The following is a 21,580-nucleotide window of genomic DNA, read 5'->3' as shown; positions in this document are numbered from 1 at the left end:
AGAATCTCTATTGTTATTGTAATCAAAAAGACATAGAGATTTCCCTCTTTTTCCATAGGGCAATCTGACACTTCTTAATCCAAAACTTCCTTTGTCACCACATTGAAAGGGTGGGAGTGGAGTTGCACACACAGCTGTTATCCACTGTGATATGTAAGATGACTTGGACTACACAATCCTTGAGGAGTTCAAAGACTTGTGTAGGAAAACCACCAAATACATATAGAGAGAACTTGTATAAACCCATGCATGGGCACACACAGAACGCCATCAGACGCATATAAACTAATTCTATGTCAGACCCACTGTACACTGTAAACTAAATGACTACACAGATGCTCTCTGCTCACCTCTCCACCATACTGGTAATACAGTTAGTCAAATCCCTGTATTGTTGTACCCTCAAATGTGCTTTGAGAAATTATTCATTTTGAGCAGTTACAGCAGAAATTACAGCATTTATTCTCTGCTCAACTACTATTCTCTTTTCACCTACTGCAAGCTGACCTACCCTGTGCATTATACTGAGGCCCTGGGGGAAAACTACCAAGCAAGATTGGTCATTAAAAAAACAGACCTATTCTATTTGTGGATGTCTCTTAAGTTGACCTGCCAGGGGCTACATAGGCTTTTTACTTTTTGTCTCAATAGATACAGCATCTAATTAGAATGTGACAATACAGCAGCTTCACTTCAAAGCAGCATGTCCAGCCACTGTAAAGAGCACTGGAGGCACAAAATACCTCTTTCTTAAGTTAGTAATGCATTGTAATTTGGCACTGTGAATGTTCTCCTGTTGTACCGTTCCAGTATTAACCACAGTGCAGTGTGTCTGTGCTGTAGTTACACATAAAGCCTCCAAAAGTTTTTCTTATTCAAAATATGACATCAAGTCCAGGCCATATTTTAAATGCTAATTTGGTGCAGCACTACAGTGTGAATATAGTTGTTATTGTTTTTTTAATCAATGATATAAGCCAGTTACTGTATAAAATGATATTCGTGAATATATGATAGGCTAATTTTCAAATTTAAGAAACTGAAACAAATTTTCAACATACATGGCATAAAACATACAAATATATAATACCTAATTAATTTATATCAATATAAACAATACAATACAATATATAAACAATACTGCCAGCTATAACGTACATTCTAAGCTTACAATAATGTTATTTAACAAAGAAAAACATATAAACATTAATATGGTGAGGCTGTAAGGAGCAGTTTATTTAACATTATTGGAATGGCTTTCCACTATCAGTGCTTTGTAGTACTCAATAGGTTTACTGACATGAGACTCAGGACTTCAGGAGCTAACATTTTTAGGTTTCTCAGTAACGACAAGCTCTGCTTTTTTGTTTCATTAGCTTCAAGACAAAGTAAAAAGGAGATGCCAGTAAGAGAAATACTGTTTATAGCAGCTATAACAAGTGATAATTTTTTTTTTCTCAAAAAGATTTACTGATTTCACTGATTTCCTTCTCACTATAAATGTCCTTAATGAGATGACTAGTTTGCCTTGCACTAGCCTGTAAGCTTTGGATTTTGAATTGACAAAAGATGCATTACGTAACATTTACTGTAATTACAAAGTGACATTCACTCCACCTTTTCCTGTAGCTCGGCCACAAGCGCCATTGTGTGCAACCTGACAATAACCCAGACAGTTTTCAAAGAGGAATGAACTCATTCATCAAGATTTTCTGTGTCAAAATTTCCTTTTAAAGATTACAAGGCAAACTCGATCGTACATTGTGTTTGAGGCTGTTGACCAATGGAGCACAAGTTTATGTTACTAAACACTTTTTACTGTATAAATAGCTAAAGCCCCTGAAAAGTATTGTATGTGAGGAAGGAAATTTCTGTCATCACAAGCTATACAAACTAGTTCAAGACAAAGTTCAAGAACTCAGCATTGAAAATGTTGGTTATATAAAACTGATACACATTATGAATAGGTTGAAATTTCTGACTGAAGCCAAGCAACAGTAATCAACTGATTTTGCCAGGTAGGTGGCATTTGTTCACATATTGATTTTAGTGAATTGCCTTTGCAGTAGTTAAAGTTGTGCCCAAGAGGCACGATATTGCAGCATTGTCAGTAATAAAAGACCAAAAATAGCACACTATATAACCTTTTTAAGGAAAAAAACCCCAACTAAATTCTAACAGAATTTTGATAACCTTTGGGCATCTAAAACAATCAGGGTGGAAAGCAAATTCTGTAAAACATGTTTAAGATGAATATATATATTTCTTGTTTTTTCAATAATTAAATGAAAGCATGTCACTCAGTTTTTTTTCAAATCCATTGACACTGATAAAACTTTACCTGCTGTTGAACTTTTCAGGATGTTTTTCCCTCATCAAGTGGAATCGGTGAGCTATTGATGCATCCTACAAAAGCAGAAAAAACAGATTAACATAACTTTAAGACAGGTATTTGGGTTTCACACATTTAGAAACTGTTCCACAAAGCATGCACGTCTATCTAGCTGTGTATTAAAGCATTTTTGACTGTAATTTATGCATTATGAGCTGTAGGTAAATTGCTCTGTAAGGCTTAAGTGCACAATCATTACATTGCCCAGACATGCCTCAGACATGTCTGCTTATTGCCCCTAGCAATGATCAACGTCAACATTGTTAGTGCAAAGTTTCACAGGAACCTGATCCAGCATCAGTTTTAACATATTCCATGAGGTTGAACTGTGGTGTATCCTGTTCCCAGATCAGTGCTTAGTGGTTTATATATAAATACATACATATATATATATATAATTTTTTTTTTTTTTGCAAGGAGAATGTCTGCCACTGAAACATGAAGCATACACATGTATTTAGGGCAAAGAGGGGGAGAGGTGAATGGAAGCCCTGTTTCTGTGACCTGATAAGAAAACGTTTCAGCAGGTAGTCCTGTCAGACAGGAAAAAGTACACACGTCTGTCAGTGGGGTCACAGAGTGACTTAGCTTAATAAATAAGTGAGGTCAGGCAGAAGCATTCCAGGAACAGGTTAAGGGGAAGTAGAGATGGCAAAAAAGATGAATATCATAGCAGTAACACAGCTTTGCCATACTGAATTCCCATATTCCCACTTTTTTCTGTGCATAATTACACTGGATTTTCAGCACAGCAACAGCAACTGAAAACAAGCGATAGCCACTATTCATCCTTCTCTTCATTACAAAATGCTTTCAAAAGCAGTCTTTTCTTTCCAGACAGGGATCTATGTTGAACTAATTAATCGATAGCTATGCAAAAAACCCTTAAGGAATTCTTTTTTTTAGAGCGTAGTTAATTTAGTGAAAGAAACAATATTATGCATGTTGTACAACTCCATTTCCTGTCTTCTCAGGTGTGGTCATTCACAGCAAATCTCATTTAACATGCAAAATGCAACAATACGAAATTCAGCATTTAGAACAGCAGTGCATTTGTACCAGAGCCACTGATGTTCAACAAGACCAAAGAAACATTTTGAGAGTCAACTTATCAATGATTGTTCTTTATAGTGGATTAAAATGGGACTAAATTAATCAAGCTTGCATGATATAATGAGACAGTGATGGTCAATATTCCTTTTATAAAATCACTAGTCTACAGTGTAATGAGTCATGATGTTAAATTTCAGTTTAATGATATGAGTCTCAATCAGCCTCCTTTAGGAAACATAACTCTTCAGGGGCAGGGATATGTTTAATGAAACTACATAACTCATTCATCAACTGCAAATTTCAATTTATCTATAGCTTCCAGCTTTTTTTTGTTAAACATCAATCATTTTCACTCATTTACATTGAGAATTATTATTATTATTATTATTATTATTATTATTATTATTATTATAAATAATCAAAAGACATAGAAGATGAGACATATAAAATGGCTAATGATAGAAATGTACTACTTCAATGTTACAGACTTGAATTGGATCATGTGTAGGTGATATACAATGTCGATAGGTCAGAAAGATGGTCTCACATGAAATCTTTCTAGCCACATCATTCTGCTCAAGCATTGTGATAGTAAAAATATTAATAATGATATAGCCTCAGACAAAATTAAGTTGTGACGGTATCTTGTTTGAGTAACACTTGTAATAGACAGTTGAAAACTGCCAACATTCAGTCACTTATTATATAGTCTACCAGCTCATACTGAGCAGTTGTACAAAAACCTTGTACAGACATTATCCACTTTAATGTCTAGCATACATGATACATAATTTTTCATTCCCTCTTCACTCCTCATTTCAATAGAATGTTTTCTGTACATGGACCCACTGTCTGCACCTTGTGGAAAGTAAAAGATTTTATTCTTATAATTTGCCATAAACACAGCAGTTGTAGAGTATTTTTAAGCCCAGATCAATTTAGCAACCCAGTAATTAACTGTCTGCTGCTCTTCTTCTACTGAAAATGTTCACAGCATGAACATGGGGCATGCTCAGCTTATTTCTTTTAAATTTCAACACTGAAAAAATTAGTCACTCAAATATTATTTCAAGTATTCATTCAAGCATTTTTTTTGTAATATGTATTCAGTAGAAACTAAAATATATATATGTTTTGATGAGGAAAATTAACTTGTTGAATTAATTTTTTTTTTACTTAATGAATTTGTTGGAAAAAAAATACATGTATGGCATGTATTACCTATCTGGTCTAAAACACATCCAAACAACATGCTTGGATGCAGACTGAAACTTATGTTTAAATGAATTTATGACTGCAGAGAGTTATGACACACTGAGCAAACACCGTCAGAGGTTGTTTGCTGCTTCCTTGTCTAGCAACACGCTGTTGTCACAGCGATGTTGTCTCAAGGGTACATGCTGCTGTCAACCACTAAACCTTGATTAAAATCAAAGCAACAAAGCCAAAGAAGAGAAGCCAATTGATAAGTCAGGCTTCTAACTGTAACAGATCCATCCCTATATTTAGATGCAGGCATGCACCAAGTCAAGGGAGCTTAAAAGCCACCACATCCTTTAGCAGCCACAAGCTCAATAATGCACACACACACCGCCTGTCTCAGTGAGTGACATGGAGCAGGGTCTCAGCGCCTCACGGTACACACTGTTTCACTCTCTCAGACAGACAGGAAGTGAGCGAGCACAAGGTTTGCAGAGTTTGATAGCTGCCGGTGCACTGATGAAGCCACGAACGGACCAGGCTAGGTTAGCACCTGTGCTGGCTTCCTGCCTGGCTCTGCAGGTGCAGCTTTAGGAGAAACAGAAAACATGCAGCATGGAAGGCTTAGAGGAGGATACCATCTATGGTTTGCACTCTGCCCCTATCTACCACCAGCAGAAAACATTTAAAATCCTTTAATATTTAGCCTTATACCGGCTAGATTATTTACAAGTTACAGAATACTTGCATCAGCACAAGAACTGTATAAAGTAACATTATTGAACTTCACTGGTGTATTAAAACAAATATTAAATGTGCACCAATAGTAACCTTTTATATATCTTACATATCACAATAAACAATACTGAACATTTTTGGTTGTAAAAGTTTTAGTCGGTTTTACAGTAGCTCAAACTGATGCTTTTGTAGGGAAGTACAGCATGTACTGTATCCAAAGCAGGAATCAATGTGGGACTGAAGAAAGCCAAGACATGATGTGACACTAAGTGACACTATCCTACAGTGTAGCACAACACATGTAATGTTTGCCTGTGTTTTTTTTAGATATATGACACACTCCAGTGACATTTCTAGTTGGACACTACTGAACACTACTGTCTTGATTTTGCTGTTTGAACCTTTAGCAAATAGGCACTGGGAAAAGAGCAGAGACAAACAGCCTAGTCATGCACCAGAAAATGTCATTCACAGCAACAGTGGGTTAAGGTAATTCTTCAGCCTTCATTTCTATAACTTACACTTTCAGATACCGTGCTATACTGATGTACTAGCAGTGTATTTTAACTTGGTGTTTCTATGGGCTGTATGAAACACTGCAATAAAAACCTTACTGACAACTGATTTAAATATTACAAAAGCTTATTCATCAATTCTGAACTCAAGTTAATATAACACCCGCATCAAGGTTTTTGTTGACATAACGCAATGACCCTTTCTAAACTGTCTTCCTTTAGAACAAACATCAAAACAATACTCACTCTAATTAAAGTAAAAAAGAAACTAATTTTAGTGTCTGTCAAGGAATGTAAATGACATTTTTAATCAGTGTAAACAAATGAATTATTTTATCATCACAAATATGTTATAAGGCATATGGTATTGTATGAGTCATGCCTACATAGGAATAATATTAATTAAATGTATCAGTCAGGATTTAGGCCTCATCATATCAAAAGAAACACCACTGGTTAAAGTTGTAAATGATCTGTTACTGGACTCTGATCAGGATTGTGTCTCTTTGCTGGTGTTACTTCATCTAAGTGTGTGACGATTGTGTGAAGGACATCAGACAGTGGATGCTTACTAATTTCCTTCTGAAATAAATTATTTTACTAGGACCACAGGCAGCCAGAAGTAAGCTTTCTGATTACAGAGTAACTCTGGATGGTCTTTCTATTTCATCATGTGTAGCAGTAAAAGACCTTGGTGTGATTATTGACACCGGTCTCTCATTTGAAGCTCACATAAATAATATCACAAGAGTAGTCTTCTTTCATCTCAGAAATATTGCTAAGACAAGAAATATGATGTCATGAAATAATGCAGAAACACTAGTTCATGCATTTGTCACCTCTAGGTTAGATTACTGTAATGCTTTACTGTCTGGATGTTCCAGTAGGAGCATAAACCAGTTTGTCCAGAATGCACCATGCAGAATGCAAAACTATTCTAGAACACCCCAATCTTTTCAAAGTTACTAACCTATAAAGCATTTAATGGTCTCGTGCCATAGTACCTGAGCAATCTTTTGGGGTTTTTTTTGTGATTCGTCAGGCCTACTTTGATCAAAAGGTGCAGGATATTTGTTAGTTCCTTAAGTACAAAAGGCTACAGCAGGGAGCAGATCTTTTTTTTTTTTTTTACAGAGCCCTGCAGTTATGGAACAGCCTTCCAATTAGTGTTCGGAAGTCCAATTACAGTCTGGTGTTTAAGTCCTGGCTGAAAACACATTCGTTTTGTCTAGCTTTTAAGACTGCTAAAAGAGCAGATCTGGAAGGCTCATGGGCATAGAGTGTTTGGTGAAAAAGGATGTTTGGTTGCTGTCACCTTACCACCCTCACAAGTCACTCAGGTTTGCTGACTGTGGTGGGACACTTTACGTCTTAGGAAGCCCTCATGTCACATTCTGGCTCTCCCTTTTAGTTATGCTGCAATAGCTAGTCTTGCACATATTGCACACTGTCCATCACATGATAACAAACATACCTAACATTCCCCAGCTTTCTCTCTCTCTCTCTCTCTCTCTCTCTCTCTCTCTCTCTCTCTCTCTCGTCAGTCCAATGATCGGGACTTTATCAGCAATCATTTGAAGACTTTGGCAGGAAGGAATTTGTGTTGGGTCTATGGTGAGCTCAGAATTTGAGCTGACCCATTAGTTCCTCAGGAGCTCTCAGTTGCACAACAATAAACTGTTGTAGAATGGGGTCCCTTCTAAGCCTGGTTCCTCTCAAGGTTTATTCCTCATATCATCTCAGGGAGTTTTTTTCCTGCCACCTTTGCCTCCGGCTTGCTCATTAGGGATAGATGTTAGATATATAGTAACTTAATGTTAACTTTCATTTTTAAAAAAATTGTTTTTGTTTCAATATACTGTTTCAAATGTTTCTGTGTGTATAGTATCGTGACTGTGTTTAACTGTGAGCATTTAAACACTACTGTATTCAAACTGTACCATCACAAATTAATTCAATTTTGAACATTGGGAGCCTTAACAGGTGGAAATTTCACTTTTTGGCATCTAGTAAAAAGAGTTAAATGTTTCTGTGGATGGCAAAGTAGTACAGAGGCTCCCTTGTTTGATCTGTAGCTTGGGTTTATGTCTTTGTAGAGTTTCATATGTTCACCCTTTGTCCACAAATTTCCAAAAAAAAAGGCCAGTAGATGAATTAGCTACTCTAAAAATTGGTGTGAATCAGTGTGTGAATGTCTGTGCAAGGTGTATGATTGAGTAGCATGTGACACAGTGTTCCTGTGGTGGGCTCCAGATCCACAGTGACTCTAACAGAATATAGTGCTTACTGAAGGTGATTGAATGAAAATGCATTATGTAGATTTATTGTATGTCAGTTGTAATAAATGCAGGTATCATGTAGCCCTTCGAATGCCACTGTTGAGTACAGTGTTACCAGTATTTTGGGAGTGATGTCATGGTCCTTCATTAAAGGAGACAGTATGGCTTTGGGTACATAACCCTACCCACAAGCCAAGGAATCTCCTGCCTTTGGAACCCTGTACAGTGAAACTTCCCCTGGCACAACATACTGAGCCAACTCATGAAGGGCCTGATAATTGGCTGATCAGTTGGTTTGGGTGTGTTTGCAGCAGGAAAAAACAAACGCAGCAGGGTCTAACTGCGTTTAACACAGACACACACACACACACACACACACACACAAACACAAACACACACGCAAACACACACACAGACACACACACACACAAACACACACACAGTATAAACGTTCTTCTAAATTGTGGGTGTGATAAGTACCATGTCCATGTTGTGTCTAGCGTCTTGTCTTGTCTATTGTTTTGTCTCATTGACTGTCCTGTCTATTATGTCCTACATGCACCAATCAGCTAGAATAACCCTTAAATAAAAAAATAAAAAAACATCCACAAATATGAAGTCAAAGACTTTGACTTTAATGAAGTCAAAGAAGGGGGAGTTTATAATTCACCTTCATTTAAACTCACCAGATTCGAATAATTTGCTAATTGCCAAGGATTTAATAGGCTAATTTTAAAAAAGCTTACACAGTCCTTACACATTTGGGAGAGTATACCAAGGGTGAAAAAAAGTGGTGATATTCAGGTCACCAGTGACGTACACAGTTATTATTTTAGTCTACTGTGTTACTGTTAATCTGTGGTTCTCGCAGAATGTATACTCAGGTCTAATAATCAGTCTGGTAATAACTATACACAACTGTGGTGTATTTTTTGCATTTGCTTTTCATGTTTGGCTGTGGGGATAGGTTCTGTGTTCTTTCTCTCTGTAAGACTCTTGAGGTGTTACTCAGCACAGCCATTCGTTACAGCAGTAACCTGGTCTGAACCTGGCAGCAAAACGCTTCCTGACACTGATACTTCCGCTGACCTTCAGCTTGTGCCAGACACACACACCACACACACAGCATAGGGCAAACACTCTTATCATACTGTTGTGTCCTAGCTGTTTTTGATCCCTGATTAATCCTTTAACTTTCAGCAAAAAAGCCACCACATGCCTGAGCTGCTAGACTGCACAGCACATATAGAGTAAAAGCCATTGATAGAATTAAACTCAACTGAAATCCACTAAATATGGGGAAAAACTGTGTGTGACATGATACTAAGGAAAACATGATCCCAGAGCATTGCTTCACCTACTGCAAATCTAGGGAGGAAAGAACGGGGACAGAGATAGCTTGTTGATGGCAGGAGACAAGGTTCGATTTCATCTGCCAGGCCTAAGGGAGCAGACCCATGCTAGGGGCAGAGCGAGGTGACGTGTGTTTAATACCTTCTGGTGTTACATGGTTGTTCTCTCTAATTCCCCAGGACACATTCTTTCCAGATAAGAGGAACTTGATCAAGCAGAAAACACTTTTCCACAGGATCACTACACTGTATTAAGACAACACATAAATGCCTCAGAAATTTGATTCATAGCCCTCACTAATGAACTGGGCTTGCTTAGGTGAAGTTACCAGTGGTAAAGCTGAGTGCAATAAAAGGTTCTCACTCATTTTCATATCTTCCGAGGTGTCAAATGTTAGTGCTGAACGCAGCGAATAAAGAATCAATATGAAACCTAAAGCAAAAACTGTCCCAAATATGCAGTTAAGTATTATGGATTATATTACTCATGTCTAATTTGAATTCACTCTTTAGTGTATCTACTAATTTATAAATATTTACAAGACATATAATTTTGGATTAGAAATCAAAACGGGCCATTTATGTAGAAATCAGATTTTAACACACATACTCATTTCTGTGTTCTTTTTATGTTTTATTGATTAACGTAAACCAAATGTTCATTGTTAATGCTCCGTCATTCAATATTATAAAGCAAAAAATATATACTGAATGCTCTCAAATACTACTTCTCAAACACAAACATGTGAGTTACATTTCCTTTTCCCCTTTATGTCCCTCGTCTACCATGCTTTTTTATTACACATTACGAAAAAATAAAAAACAACAACAACAAAAAAATAAAAATAAAAACTTGATTAAACAATACTGATGATAGATACAGAAAATTTGGATAAAAAGTTTTTCTGAAAGCATTTTTCATATGGGATAAAGGCAACACTGTCAAATTGGCTTCCTCTTATCCCAATATATCTAAAATCACAAAGCCTGAACTTAATCTGCACGTGGTATTTTGCTACTGAGTAATTGAGTGGGCACGTGTTGCTGCATTACTGCTTTTTACCTGTTCTTTTCTTTCCATGAAATGTAATCTTTTGACTGGCAGTAAGCATAAAACAGATGACCCTGAAGCTAGCTAGTGGCCTGGTAACAACTAATGCCATGGCAACCCTGGTGGAAGGTGGCAGGAAAATGTTCTCTTTTGGGAATTATGAGGCAGTGCAGCATTGCTAATGATTACATCAGCACATGAGTCACCACACTGGTTTGCTCAGGTGTCAGTGGCTCCCGATGTGGAGCCATCTGTCCTCTCCTCATGGACACTCAGCACCATGTCCCTTTGCTCCAACACCATGCCATGACTGAGCGACAGAGAGTACGGATTCTGTATTATGTATTATCACAGACAGAACATCTTAAAAAAGTTATTAAAAACCTTCTGACCAGAAACATATTTGAAAATTCAACAGAACGTACTTTTAATGCATACACAATCCGCATCCATGCATCCATCATAAATAGGCATTTAACAATGCGTAATATACTTCGTAATATACTGTTTACAGGTGCATCTCAATAAATTAGAATGTCATGGAAAAGTTCATTTACTTCAGTAATTCAACTCAAATAGTGAAACTCCTGTATTATATAAATTCAGTACACGCAGACTGAAGTAGTTAAAGTCTTTGGTACTTTTAATTGTGATGATTTTGGCTCACAGTTAACAAAAACCCACTAATTCACTATCTCAAAAAATTCGAATACTTCATAAGACATTTTTAGTGAATTGTTGGCCTTCAGGAAAGTATGTTCATTCACTGTATATGTACTCAATACTTGGTTGGGGCTCCTTTAGCTTTAATTACTTTTGATGCCTTGACACCAGCCTCAGTCCATTCCTTGTGAAGTTCACCCAAATTCTTGAATCGATTTTGCTTGACAAGCCTCTCAAGGCTATGGTTCTGTCAGTAGGTTGTGCATCTTTTTCTTCCACACTTTTTCCTTTCACTCAACTTTCTGTTAACATGCTTGGATACAGCACTCTGTGAACAGCCAGCTTCTTTGGCAACGAATGTTTATTACTTACCCTCCTTGTGAAGGGTGTCAATGATTGTCTTCTGGACAACTGTCAGTCTTCCCCATGATTGTGTAAAGTAGTGAACTAACTTGAGAGCCCATTTTGATGGCTCAGGAACCTTTGCAGGTGTTTTGAGTTGATTAGCTGATGGGCATGTCACCATATTCAATTTTTTTGAGATAATGAATTGATGGGTTTTTGTTAAATGTGAGCCAAAATCATCACAACTAAAAATACCAAATACTTAAATTACTTTAGTCTGTGTGAACTGAATTTATATAATACATGAGTTTCACTATTTGAGTTGAATTTCTGAAATAAATGAACTTTTACACAACATTCTAATTTATTGAGATGCACCTGTAAATATCAATAAAGCCTGTTCAGATTTTTACGTGATTTATTTATTTGCCTTGTGAGGACCAAAACATGCCTCATACTCTCAATACTTAAGACTGGTACTTAGATTCTGCCTGTATTTTATGACAATAACAAAACAGCATGTTGTTCAGTTCAGAGGGAACATGATAATACATTTTCTTTCAGTAGTGCAGATAGTTCAAATCTGATCTTGTAGCCAAAGCCAGATATTTTCCATTAGTTCAGCATTCTGAAGATTCAGAGCATTACACTAGCATGGCTTCTCCTGAGTTAGTGGATGCTGATAGCTGAGAAAAATGAAGCCTGAGCTTTAGTCAGTAGGAGGCTGAATTTAGTTACATAATGGCACTGCAGTGTGTCACATTCCTGTGAGTTTTTTCCTTATTTTTGCACACCATCTTGCCTAGTCCTTCCTGTCTCTACCCCTGCCAATTCACACACCTCTTTCATTCAAATCAGGTGGTCTATTTCAGGTCTCTTCTCTATTTCTGGACATTCTAAATGTGACCTGGGCTACCTGGTATCCCTCACAGTGATAAAGCAGCATGTTACCTACACACCTGGCATGAGTCAGATTGAAATATATTTTTTCCCCAAAATGAAATACACTATTTATAGTACACCCATCTATGAACAGCTCGGGAATGAATCTAAGGATTAATCATTGTCTAAAGGAAGGAGGGGAGTTTGTGGAAACTCATACTGTGACAGACTGAAATGTAGACTGTCTAGTGTCGATCTAAAATTGTATATACTGATGAACGAAAAGACAATATTAATATATATATTTTTAAAAAATGCTTTTATTAATATTTATACTATACTATATTATATTAAATACATGAACTCTTAAACTATTCAGTAAGTATGAAAAAATACATTTACATTCCTCACATATACAGTAGTTACTAAAAAATTCAATACTAAATACTATTAAATAATATTACAAAATAATAACAACAATAACCATGGTATTAAAAGAGTTGATCAAAAAGGGCTTTAAAGTAGGAAAATATTTGGTCACATTGGTCATAGTCTTTGTTAATCTTTCTAAATGAAATTATGCTGAATGCCTCAATTATCTTTTGAGCAATAAATCTGTGGTGTCTTCTTCAACAAGAATGTTGGTTGAAATTTTTGCCATAATTGCTGTGAAAGACTGCACTTCACAATGAATAGGTTAGCATCAATTTGATCTTTTCCCACCAAACTTGTGAACAAATGGCATTTATTACAACATTGCAATGAACAGTGTGGTTGCTAAGTAACTGAGTGCCAGCTACTTATTTTCTTATTTTCTCCATTCCACAGGAAATCATGCTGATCAGGTTTTGGCAAGTTATTATTTCTCTAATGTAATGATGCTTACCTTTAACATTACATATGGTAAGTATCCCATTAAATGCCCATTAGGTCTAATGAACACATAATGATATCTCATAAACTTACAAATATCATTTGACAATGAATTAACTACAGCCTTTGGGAAGTACGTAAAAATATATAAAGTTATTTATGGAATATGAAAAGTAAGTTCTTCACGTGGATAAAATAAACACCTAAAACTTGTGTAATCAGAAATGTGTTGCTTAACTAACTCCACAACCTTGATTAAGCACCATCTGGCCCTAGTAGAGGTGAAGATGAAATGGTTGCTAATTATTTCTATTGGTTGTGCTGGTTCTGTTGGGATTCTACTGCACTGTCCAAATTTTTAGATAAAACAAATGTGGAACCTACATGACTTAAAAATGAATCAGATTTTCAGTCAGTGATATACTGTAACTTGTTCAAGCTACTGATATTGTCTTGCAGAGGCCATACACCTTGCACTGTTGTAATTACTCATAATTAAACACTCTACTAAAAAAAATCTCCATAATACACACTATGAGAAAGTGTATCCCTATGTGAGAGTGCTCTAAGTAAAATATCTGCATACTGCTAAGAACCTTTATCTATCCAAATAGCCGCCCTTTTATGACTGGCAATTAAAATGTTTTAGCCTGATCCATTTCTGTTGTGTTGTTATTTAAAAAAATGCAAATTGCCCTTTTTGGCAATGTGACATCTGATCTGGTATAAACAAGCAAGACTAAGAAAGAAAAGTGCATAAAAGTGCTCACCACACCAATGGAGAAGTAGTTATTGACAATGCTGTATGGCACAGGGTCTCCCTTTTCTTCCTTGTCATCAGGCGAAATGTCAATGTTCCAGCGGTCCAGTACCACCTCACTACTGTGCTCAATGTCCCTGAGGAACTTGAGAAGATTGCCTCCTTCATAGCCTGGAAGACAGAATACACAAGAAATAGTTTAGAGGTAAATAGACAAACTTGTAAACGTTCACTCCTAGTAATACATTTATTTTACAATTATTAAATTAAATCTGGGGGGTACGGTGGCTTAGTGGTTAGCACGTTCGCCTCACACCTCCAGGGTCGGGGTTCGATTCCCGCCTCCACCTTGTGTGTGTGGAGTTTGCATGTTCTCCCCGTGTCTCGGGGGTTTCCTCCGGGTACTCCGGTTTCCTCCCCCGGTCCAAAGACATGCATGGCAGGTTGATTGGCATCTCTGGAAAATTGTCCCTAGTGTGTGATTGCGTGAGTGAATGAGAGTGTGTGTGTGCCCTGCGATGGGTTGGCACTCCGTCCAGGGTGTATCCTGCCTTGATGCCCGATGACGCCTGAGATAGGCGCAGGCTCCCCGTGACCCGAGGTAGTTGTAGAGGATGAATGAATGAATGAATGAAATTAAATCATAATAAAACATAGTGGAGGAGCTTTCAACTTTTTAATAATCACCATCATGTTACTTTGATTAAAATTAACGGAAGAGCTAGAATGAACCCCAGCTCCTAGATGCTACAAGATGTTGTTTGTGTCCGTGGTTTTGTGTATGTGTTAAAAGAGATATGCAGAAATTACAACAGCATGTTCACACATTTGACTTATTGCACCATCAAGAGTCTCAAGGGGGTGAAGAATTATAATAAATATTAGGATGCAAAAAAAATGAAGTGCTGCAAGAGACAAGTGAATCAGGCTGCATGGCCATTATGTCAGCACTATATGGATGATGTGATTGAGGTTCTCTGCCTAGAGACAGACTCCCCAATGTGGCTGTCTTATATTACTGTACATAGCAAATAGGGCACAGGCACTGGGGGTTACTTCACCAAGGTGGAGGTGTTATATCTTAACTCTGTGACTGAAATGTGGTGACACCTGGAGCTTATTCTTCCTCCATGAACAGAACACAGTCCTAAGCAGAATTACACTCACAAAGATCCACAAATCATAAAGAGGCCTCATAAAATTAATTGTTAACATTAACATTAATGATTGCATATAATTAGGTTTTGTATATTCTTCATTTTTAAGAGGTTACATTTTAACCTTTAAAGAAACAGTTCAGTTTTCACCCCACCACTACACCAGATCAGGTTGAGGTTATACTGGATATCATAGTGCCAGTCTTGCCAAGGCAAAAAATATATCGACAAAAGTACTCCACTGGAAAAAACATATGATGTAATAGGGTTATTATTCTACAACCTCCACCAGTACACAACTGCCTAACAGTTTACAATGCAATCTTTACTTTACTTTTATGCCTTGTGTGATTAGAGCGAAGATGTGAAGAAAATGATGTATTAATTATGTGATCCAAGTAATAACTAAATATTATAACATATATACAGTATATAAGAATATACTACTGATATACAAATAACACTAAATACAAATCTAATGCTTAAAAGTAACCTGAATAGTTGTCCACAAGGAAATATCTCTCATCATATAAGCACATATAAAGGTGACTCTCACCTCCACCCCAACGAAGGCAGCGTGCCAGGTCATTTCCAGTACCTAGCGGCAGGATGGCAACAGGAGGGTGGCGGGCAAAATTAGCCTTATCTGGAGAATAGCACAGAAAGGAGAAAACACTACAAAATACTCCAAACGTACTTGAATGCATTCTGAGTGCTTACAATGTTTACTTTAAAATACAACCTTTATAACAGTTTTATCTTTTCACTATTTAGATAGAGTATACATAAAACAAATGATGTGCTCACAAAAACATGGTGTCTCTCTTATTTATTCCAGTACGACAGTATACACAGTATTCCTCAATTTAATGAGCATCCTAGTTTGGCTCTCTGTTCTGTTTGCACAAGGCCTGTTGAGATCTTGCATATGTTGATACTCCATGGATTTATTGCCTAACCACAGAGACTAACCATCGTCTGCAATCAGAAGCTATTTTCTAATGCATGGTAAGCTCATGTGGGTGAGGAGCTAACAGAAACTCCAGAAAGCTGATCGAGGATCAGGCTGATTTAATTAAAAATCAGTTTTTTTGCCATTAAAGAAGCAATGAAGGTGCTTTTAAATCAGCACTCAGGCTACTTCAACAAAGTTGGCTTTCTCCTGCTCTTCCACTAATGGACACTCACTGGCTCCCATGGGAATAACAGCTCAAAAGCACGGATCCAGGATCAGATGAAACTGATTCTAAATCACCACTTAATGGCATTGTCTATCACCCCCCATGCTGGCTCCTCTGTAATGCTTACCCATTAACATCAGCATGGTTGTCAGTGGGGGGAAAGGCAGGCCATTATCTCTTCACCGCTATCCACCACTCAGTCTTATGAAAGAAGTCACAGATGAGTGTACACACTTCCTAGGTAATTTATGAATTTATAATCCTTTCAGAGAACCATTAAATGCTACTACAATTATATGTGCAAGACTCCTGCAATTTTTTTCTTTTTAAAATTTAGCCCATTGAGTTTTAATGTTTAAATCATTCGTCATAATTATAACCTGGGGTACAACATGCAAGACAGTGTTAAAATATTTCAACTTGTATTTCAGCTCCAAATAAAATAAAGTCAAATACGGCATTTGAATTAGGCCAATGGACTACTAATAAGAAGGTTTGCCAATCCTACCAAGCTGTAACCTCTGGGCCGGTGGGCAGAGCAATATCTGCCAAATGTTTGGCTCAGTTGTTAAATGCTTTGGATAAAAGCATAGGGCAAATGACAAAAACCTATACACTACACTTACCTATGCAATCCAAGATCCAGCCCACTGTTCCATCTCCTCCACAGGCCAATACTCGGAAGTCAGGCACATCACGGAAAAAGTTCAATCTGGAAGGCAAAGGAAAAATTCAGAAGGTCAGACAGAAGTTTGTAATTGAATTTGTTATTAATGTATTTGATTTCAAGAAGCGAAACTATAAATCTTATTAATCTATATATAAATCTTAACATTTGCAACATGTATAGTATATATATATATATATATATATATATATATATGTGTATGTGTGTGTGTGTGTGTGTGTGTATTTGAGTTCATAATGCTTTTAACTGCTTCCAAATATATGGTACTTTACATGCTCTGGTTTACAATATACCAATCCTCCCATCCTTAATGTATAATGTATAATGATTGAAAAAAAGAGTTTCCTGATATGAATATAAATAAGTATAATTATGATGAAACGTGGATTGGCATAATGACTGTAAATGTGGCCCCACAACAAAAGACAAGATAAACTTTGTGTTTATTACTTTGTGAAATAAATACAGATAGAATGAATGTGATGTGTTTTATTTGAAAGGTACAGAGTTTTGTTGCTGAGGTTTAGGCAAACAAGGTTTAAACAAATTGGAAATCCGTATTCACAATGCATTATAATTCACCTTATTCTGCATAAACTCAGCCAAGCACAGGATAAACCTTTTGTATTCTGGTACAAGAGACACACGAGCTCCAAAGTCCAATCGACAGGAAAGTTTTAGTCACACAGTCTTGGAGTAAAAACACCTACAGGTATGACATAACATGCAATGCTATCTCTTTCTAATTTTTTATTTCCTGCTTAAAGCTGAAGCACTGCTCTGATGGTAAATTCATAAGACAGCGGGACTGCTAAAAATGTGATATCCACTTCTAAATAACAATTGCAATGTGTTAACTTATGAAAATAGCTTTTTTTTTCTATACAAAAAGATGCATGCTGCTCATAATAAACTATTATTACACTTTTCTGCTATATTTATATTTTTAATCAATAGTTTTAGTTCTCTTGGAATACCCTACTTCACTGCCTGTGCAGTTCTCAGTATCTTTCTCTCCTTTCTTTCTCTGAATGGCTTTTACAAATTGTGCACAGCTCTGGTCGTGACTGACTGTGTGTGTGTTTGTGTGTGTGTGTGTGTAGGGTGGTGGGGGGGTGGCATGTGGAAGAGAATGGGTTGGCTGCTCTCCTGTGTTACAACTTCACCTTTTGTTCTTGTTTTTTTTTTTCCCTGAATGAAATGCCCTGTTGGGCAACTCACTCAGAGGTACAAAATGTACTGAAGCATAACGTATATATCTGTGTGTGTGTGTGTGTGTGTGTGTGCGCGCACGTGTGTGTGTGCATGCACATGCTTATGGGATAATGCTTCTTTGAAATGCACTAATTTGCTAATGTGTCATACTATGAGTAACATAAGCCCATGTGATGACAAAGTTAGCTCTTACAATATTCAGTGCAACACACATCTTGATAATTGCATCTATACCAGATGCTTTGAGTTAGTCATTAGAAAGTTGTTATGGCTTAATTAATATTGGTCCTGATGGTTCAGATGGCTTCCTCACTTGTTTGTCAGATAAATGTGTGTCTCAATTTCTGACTCAATGACACATATTCGATAGAAAACAATAATTAGCCAACTTCAAGATGGAGGATTCATAGACATCCATCTAATGTCCCAGGTCTATTCTAAGCATGGGTTCTAAGCACCTCCCCAAATCACATGGGTTTCCTCAGGATTCTCCGGTTTCACCTCCCAAAAACATGATGGAAAATTGATTGGCTCCTCTAAATATACATGTGTGTGTGTGTACACATGGATCATCCCTGCAATGAACTAATGTCTCATCCAATGTGAATTCCCATGTTCCTAGTTTTTCTGGGATAGACTCCAGATCCACTGCGACCCTGCTGAAGGTGAATGAATGAATGAATGAATAAAGTATTAAGACCTTAGTTTTCTCAAATCTCAAAGCATTACCAGCAAAAATTGCCAATTTATCTTAAAAACAACTCAGTTATTAAAATGATATGAAATGGTATAAAAAGTCTAATCATCAGATAGGTTTTTGGAGTGCCTGGCCTTTACAGTATTTAATTGTGTTAGATCCAGAGGGCCATTTACAGGTGGGTGTTTTTACGAGTTAGTCCTGAGAGAATCCGGAGTGATGGTCTTGCAGATTTTATGGAAATGAAAATATAGAAACATCTCACCCAGCTTTAAGTGTGCAGTCAGGTTTCCAAGTTTCAAAGTCTCTACTGTACATTCAGGGGTGTTTGAAAAATATAAACTTACAAAATACTTTACCCTTGGCTCTGGGAGTCAATGTAAAAGAGTCTGCTTTCTGTTTCTTAGGTGGCCAATGGCTTTAGGTGATTTTACATCTACAGATATGCAAGCAAGTTTGATGGTGGTGTATTTGCTAAAAATGACATAAATGTTCTAGAATCTGAACAAGATATTTAAGTTGAAAAAAAAATTAATTCTAAAATATGGCTGGATCAAATCTTAGGGGTGATACGTTATTAGTGTGGACAGAGAAAACACAGTACATTTTCAATACAGTCACTGTCCAAGTTATAAACTGTGGTGAACGCATATAATGGATTTTTACTGAAACCATCAAGTGCTTGTGAGAAAAAAATGCTCTTCTACTCTTATAAGTGCCTAGGAGCTACCATGAACCTGTTTATGTGAACACTCCAGTTTCCGCTGCAACTGGCTTGACTGTTTGAACCAATGACTGTCATGAACATGTCATGAATGGTATGTACCATTTAAAAGTCATAGATTTGACACTTTGTTTATAGGCCTTATGTATCTTTTTTGTGTTCGTTCTTCTCTTTCCATTGAAAAGGTAACAGTTTGACAAACTGGCATGCATAATAAATACAGTTTTGACGTTTAATGTTAGCTAAATCAAACATACATTGATAGTTTATTTCACAATAATGAGTACAGAACATTCTCCAGTTACATTGATGGATAATAAGCGTGCTGTATCTTTTGAGAAAGAAAATTTATCCAAGTTGTGAGATTACTAATATGAGATAAGGAGGTTAAGGGCAGTTAAAATCGGAAACTTCAAAACACCTACGCAACTGTCAGTCATTCCAGTTTCATATGGCGGTTGGATCCTCTGTCTTTTTTAATTGTTGGAAAAATAAGACTTCATTCAGTCTACAGTAAATTCACAAATCTTTAGAAACGATCTCACAAAATGCTCCCACTCATACTTTCATGTTCAGTGTTCAGTAAGGGGACTTACCCTACCATGGGTCCTCCACGATCTAGACTGTAAACCTGTCTGGGGTTAAGCAGGTACTGGAACTTCCGCAACACCCTTATGGAGAAAAACAGATGAGAACAAAACTCTGTGTTAAAATAAGTGAGATTAAAAAAACAATAGAGAAGGTTATATAAAAATATGGAGACCAACTGATGCACCCAATACATTTACACACACACACACACACACACACACACACACACACACACACACACACACACTGTTAGGCAGCTTTTACTATCTGTGGTACTATATGAAATGATAAATGAAATCTCTGCAGTGCCCTTCATTTTTATCTTTTTATCTCCCACTACTCCATTCTGTCTCTCAGTAGAAGAAACAAGGGGAGTGAGAGAGAGAGAGTGAGAGAGAGAGCCTGAAAGTCTGAAACATATCATACAGAAAGCTTTTAGGCTAGAACATTGCTCATTATGTTGAGCGAAGCGATAATCCGACCACTTATAACCATTAAAAACACCATTCTTTTACTTGGAAAGAATATAAGGGCAGAGTCAAGAGACTAAACATTCAAATCTCGCTTTCAAAACACTAAAGACAGTGGAAAAATACAACATGAACCAAATCTGATTCAGTGATGACCACTTCATTGACTTATTCACATCAAGGGAACAGTTCAAATAGTGTTCTTTTTTGGATCTGGGGCAGTTAACGCGTCTTTGTGTGAGCTCGAGTCTAATAATAGGGAATAATCGGGCCATTATTGGTATTTATAAGTGCGTTGCTATGGTAACGCTCCTGCCGGATCCCAAATTGGTCCCTCGGCAAATTGAGGATGTGTGGTGGGCGGTGAGAGCTGTAACAACACCTACATTCATCCTTTTTAACAGCAGTGCTGCCTCCTGTTTCCTTTGATGATATTTAGGACAGAGTGACAAGCAGGAATAGCAAAATAGACATGGGAGACATGCTGGATATGCACATTACGATTACATTAAGCAGGAACGCTGCTGACTGCCCACCAAATCATATTAAATAAGTAAACTTGAGTCCTGGAATCACTTAACTTAATATTATAAAAAATCTATGACACAGTAACGTACAGAATGCTCTGGTGTAAAATGATAGTCAGGGGAAGAAAATGAAACAGAACTGCCTTGTACCTTTCTCCTTGTCTTCCACCACTCTTTGGATTAACCAGCACCAGTAGAGGATGTGTTCCAGGAAGAGGGGTGATCTG

At 37.0% G+C, this 21,580-nt stretch overlaps 1 protein-coding gene across 2 annotated transcripts in view; it reads right to left on the bottom strand.

Moving 5' to 3' along the window:
* LOC132850194 (diacylglycerol kinase beta) overlaps positions 1-21,580 on the bottom strand; it is a 70,382-nt gene that overhangs the window by 21,121 nt on the left and 27,681 nt on the right. For both annotated transcript variants that reach the window (XM_060876454.1, XM_060876455.1), the window contains 6 exons: positions 21,504-21,577; positions 20,362-20,436; positions 17,068-17,153; positions 15,817-15,906; positions 14,114-14,274; positions 2,342-2,406 (listed from right to left, as the gene is read on the bottom strand). In XM_060876454.1, coding sequence (XP_060732437.1) covers positions 2,342-2,406; positions 14,114-14,274; positions 15,817-15,906; positions 17,068-17,153; positions 20,362-20,436; positions 21,504-21,577 — 551 coding nt within the window. The remainder of the gene's footprint in view (positions 1-2,341; positions 2,407-14,113; positions 14,275-15,816; positions 15,907-17,067; positions 17,154-20,361; positions 20,437-21,503; positions 21,578-21,580) is intronic.

Source organism: Tachysurus vachellii, chromosome 8 (genome assembly GCF_030014155.1).
Source record: "Tachysurus vachellii isolate PV-2020 chromosome 8, HZAU_Pvac_v1, whole genome shotgun sequence".
Lineage (NCBI taxonomy): Eukaryota > Metazoa > Chordata > Actinopteri > Siluriformes > Bagridae > Tachysurus > Tachysurus vachellii.
This window is presented reverse-complemented; position numbering and strand designations above follow the sequence as displayed.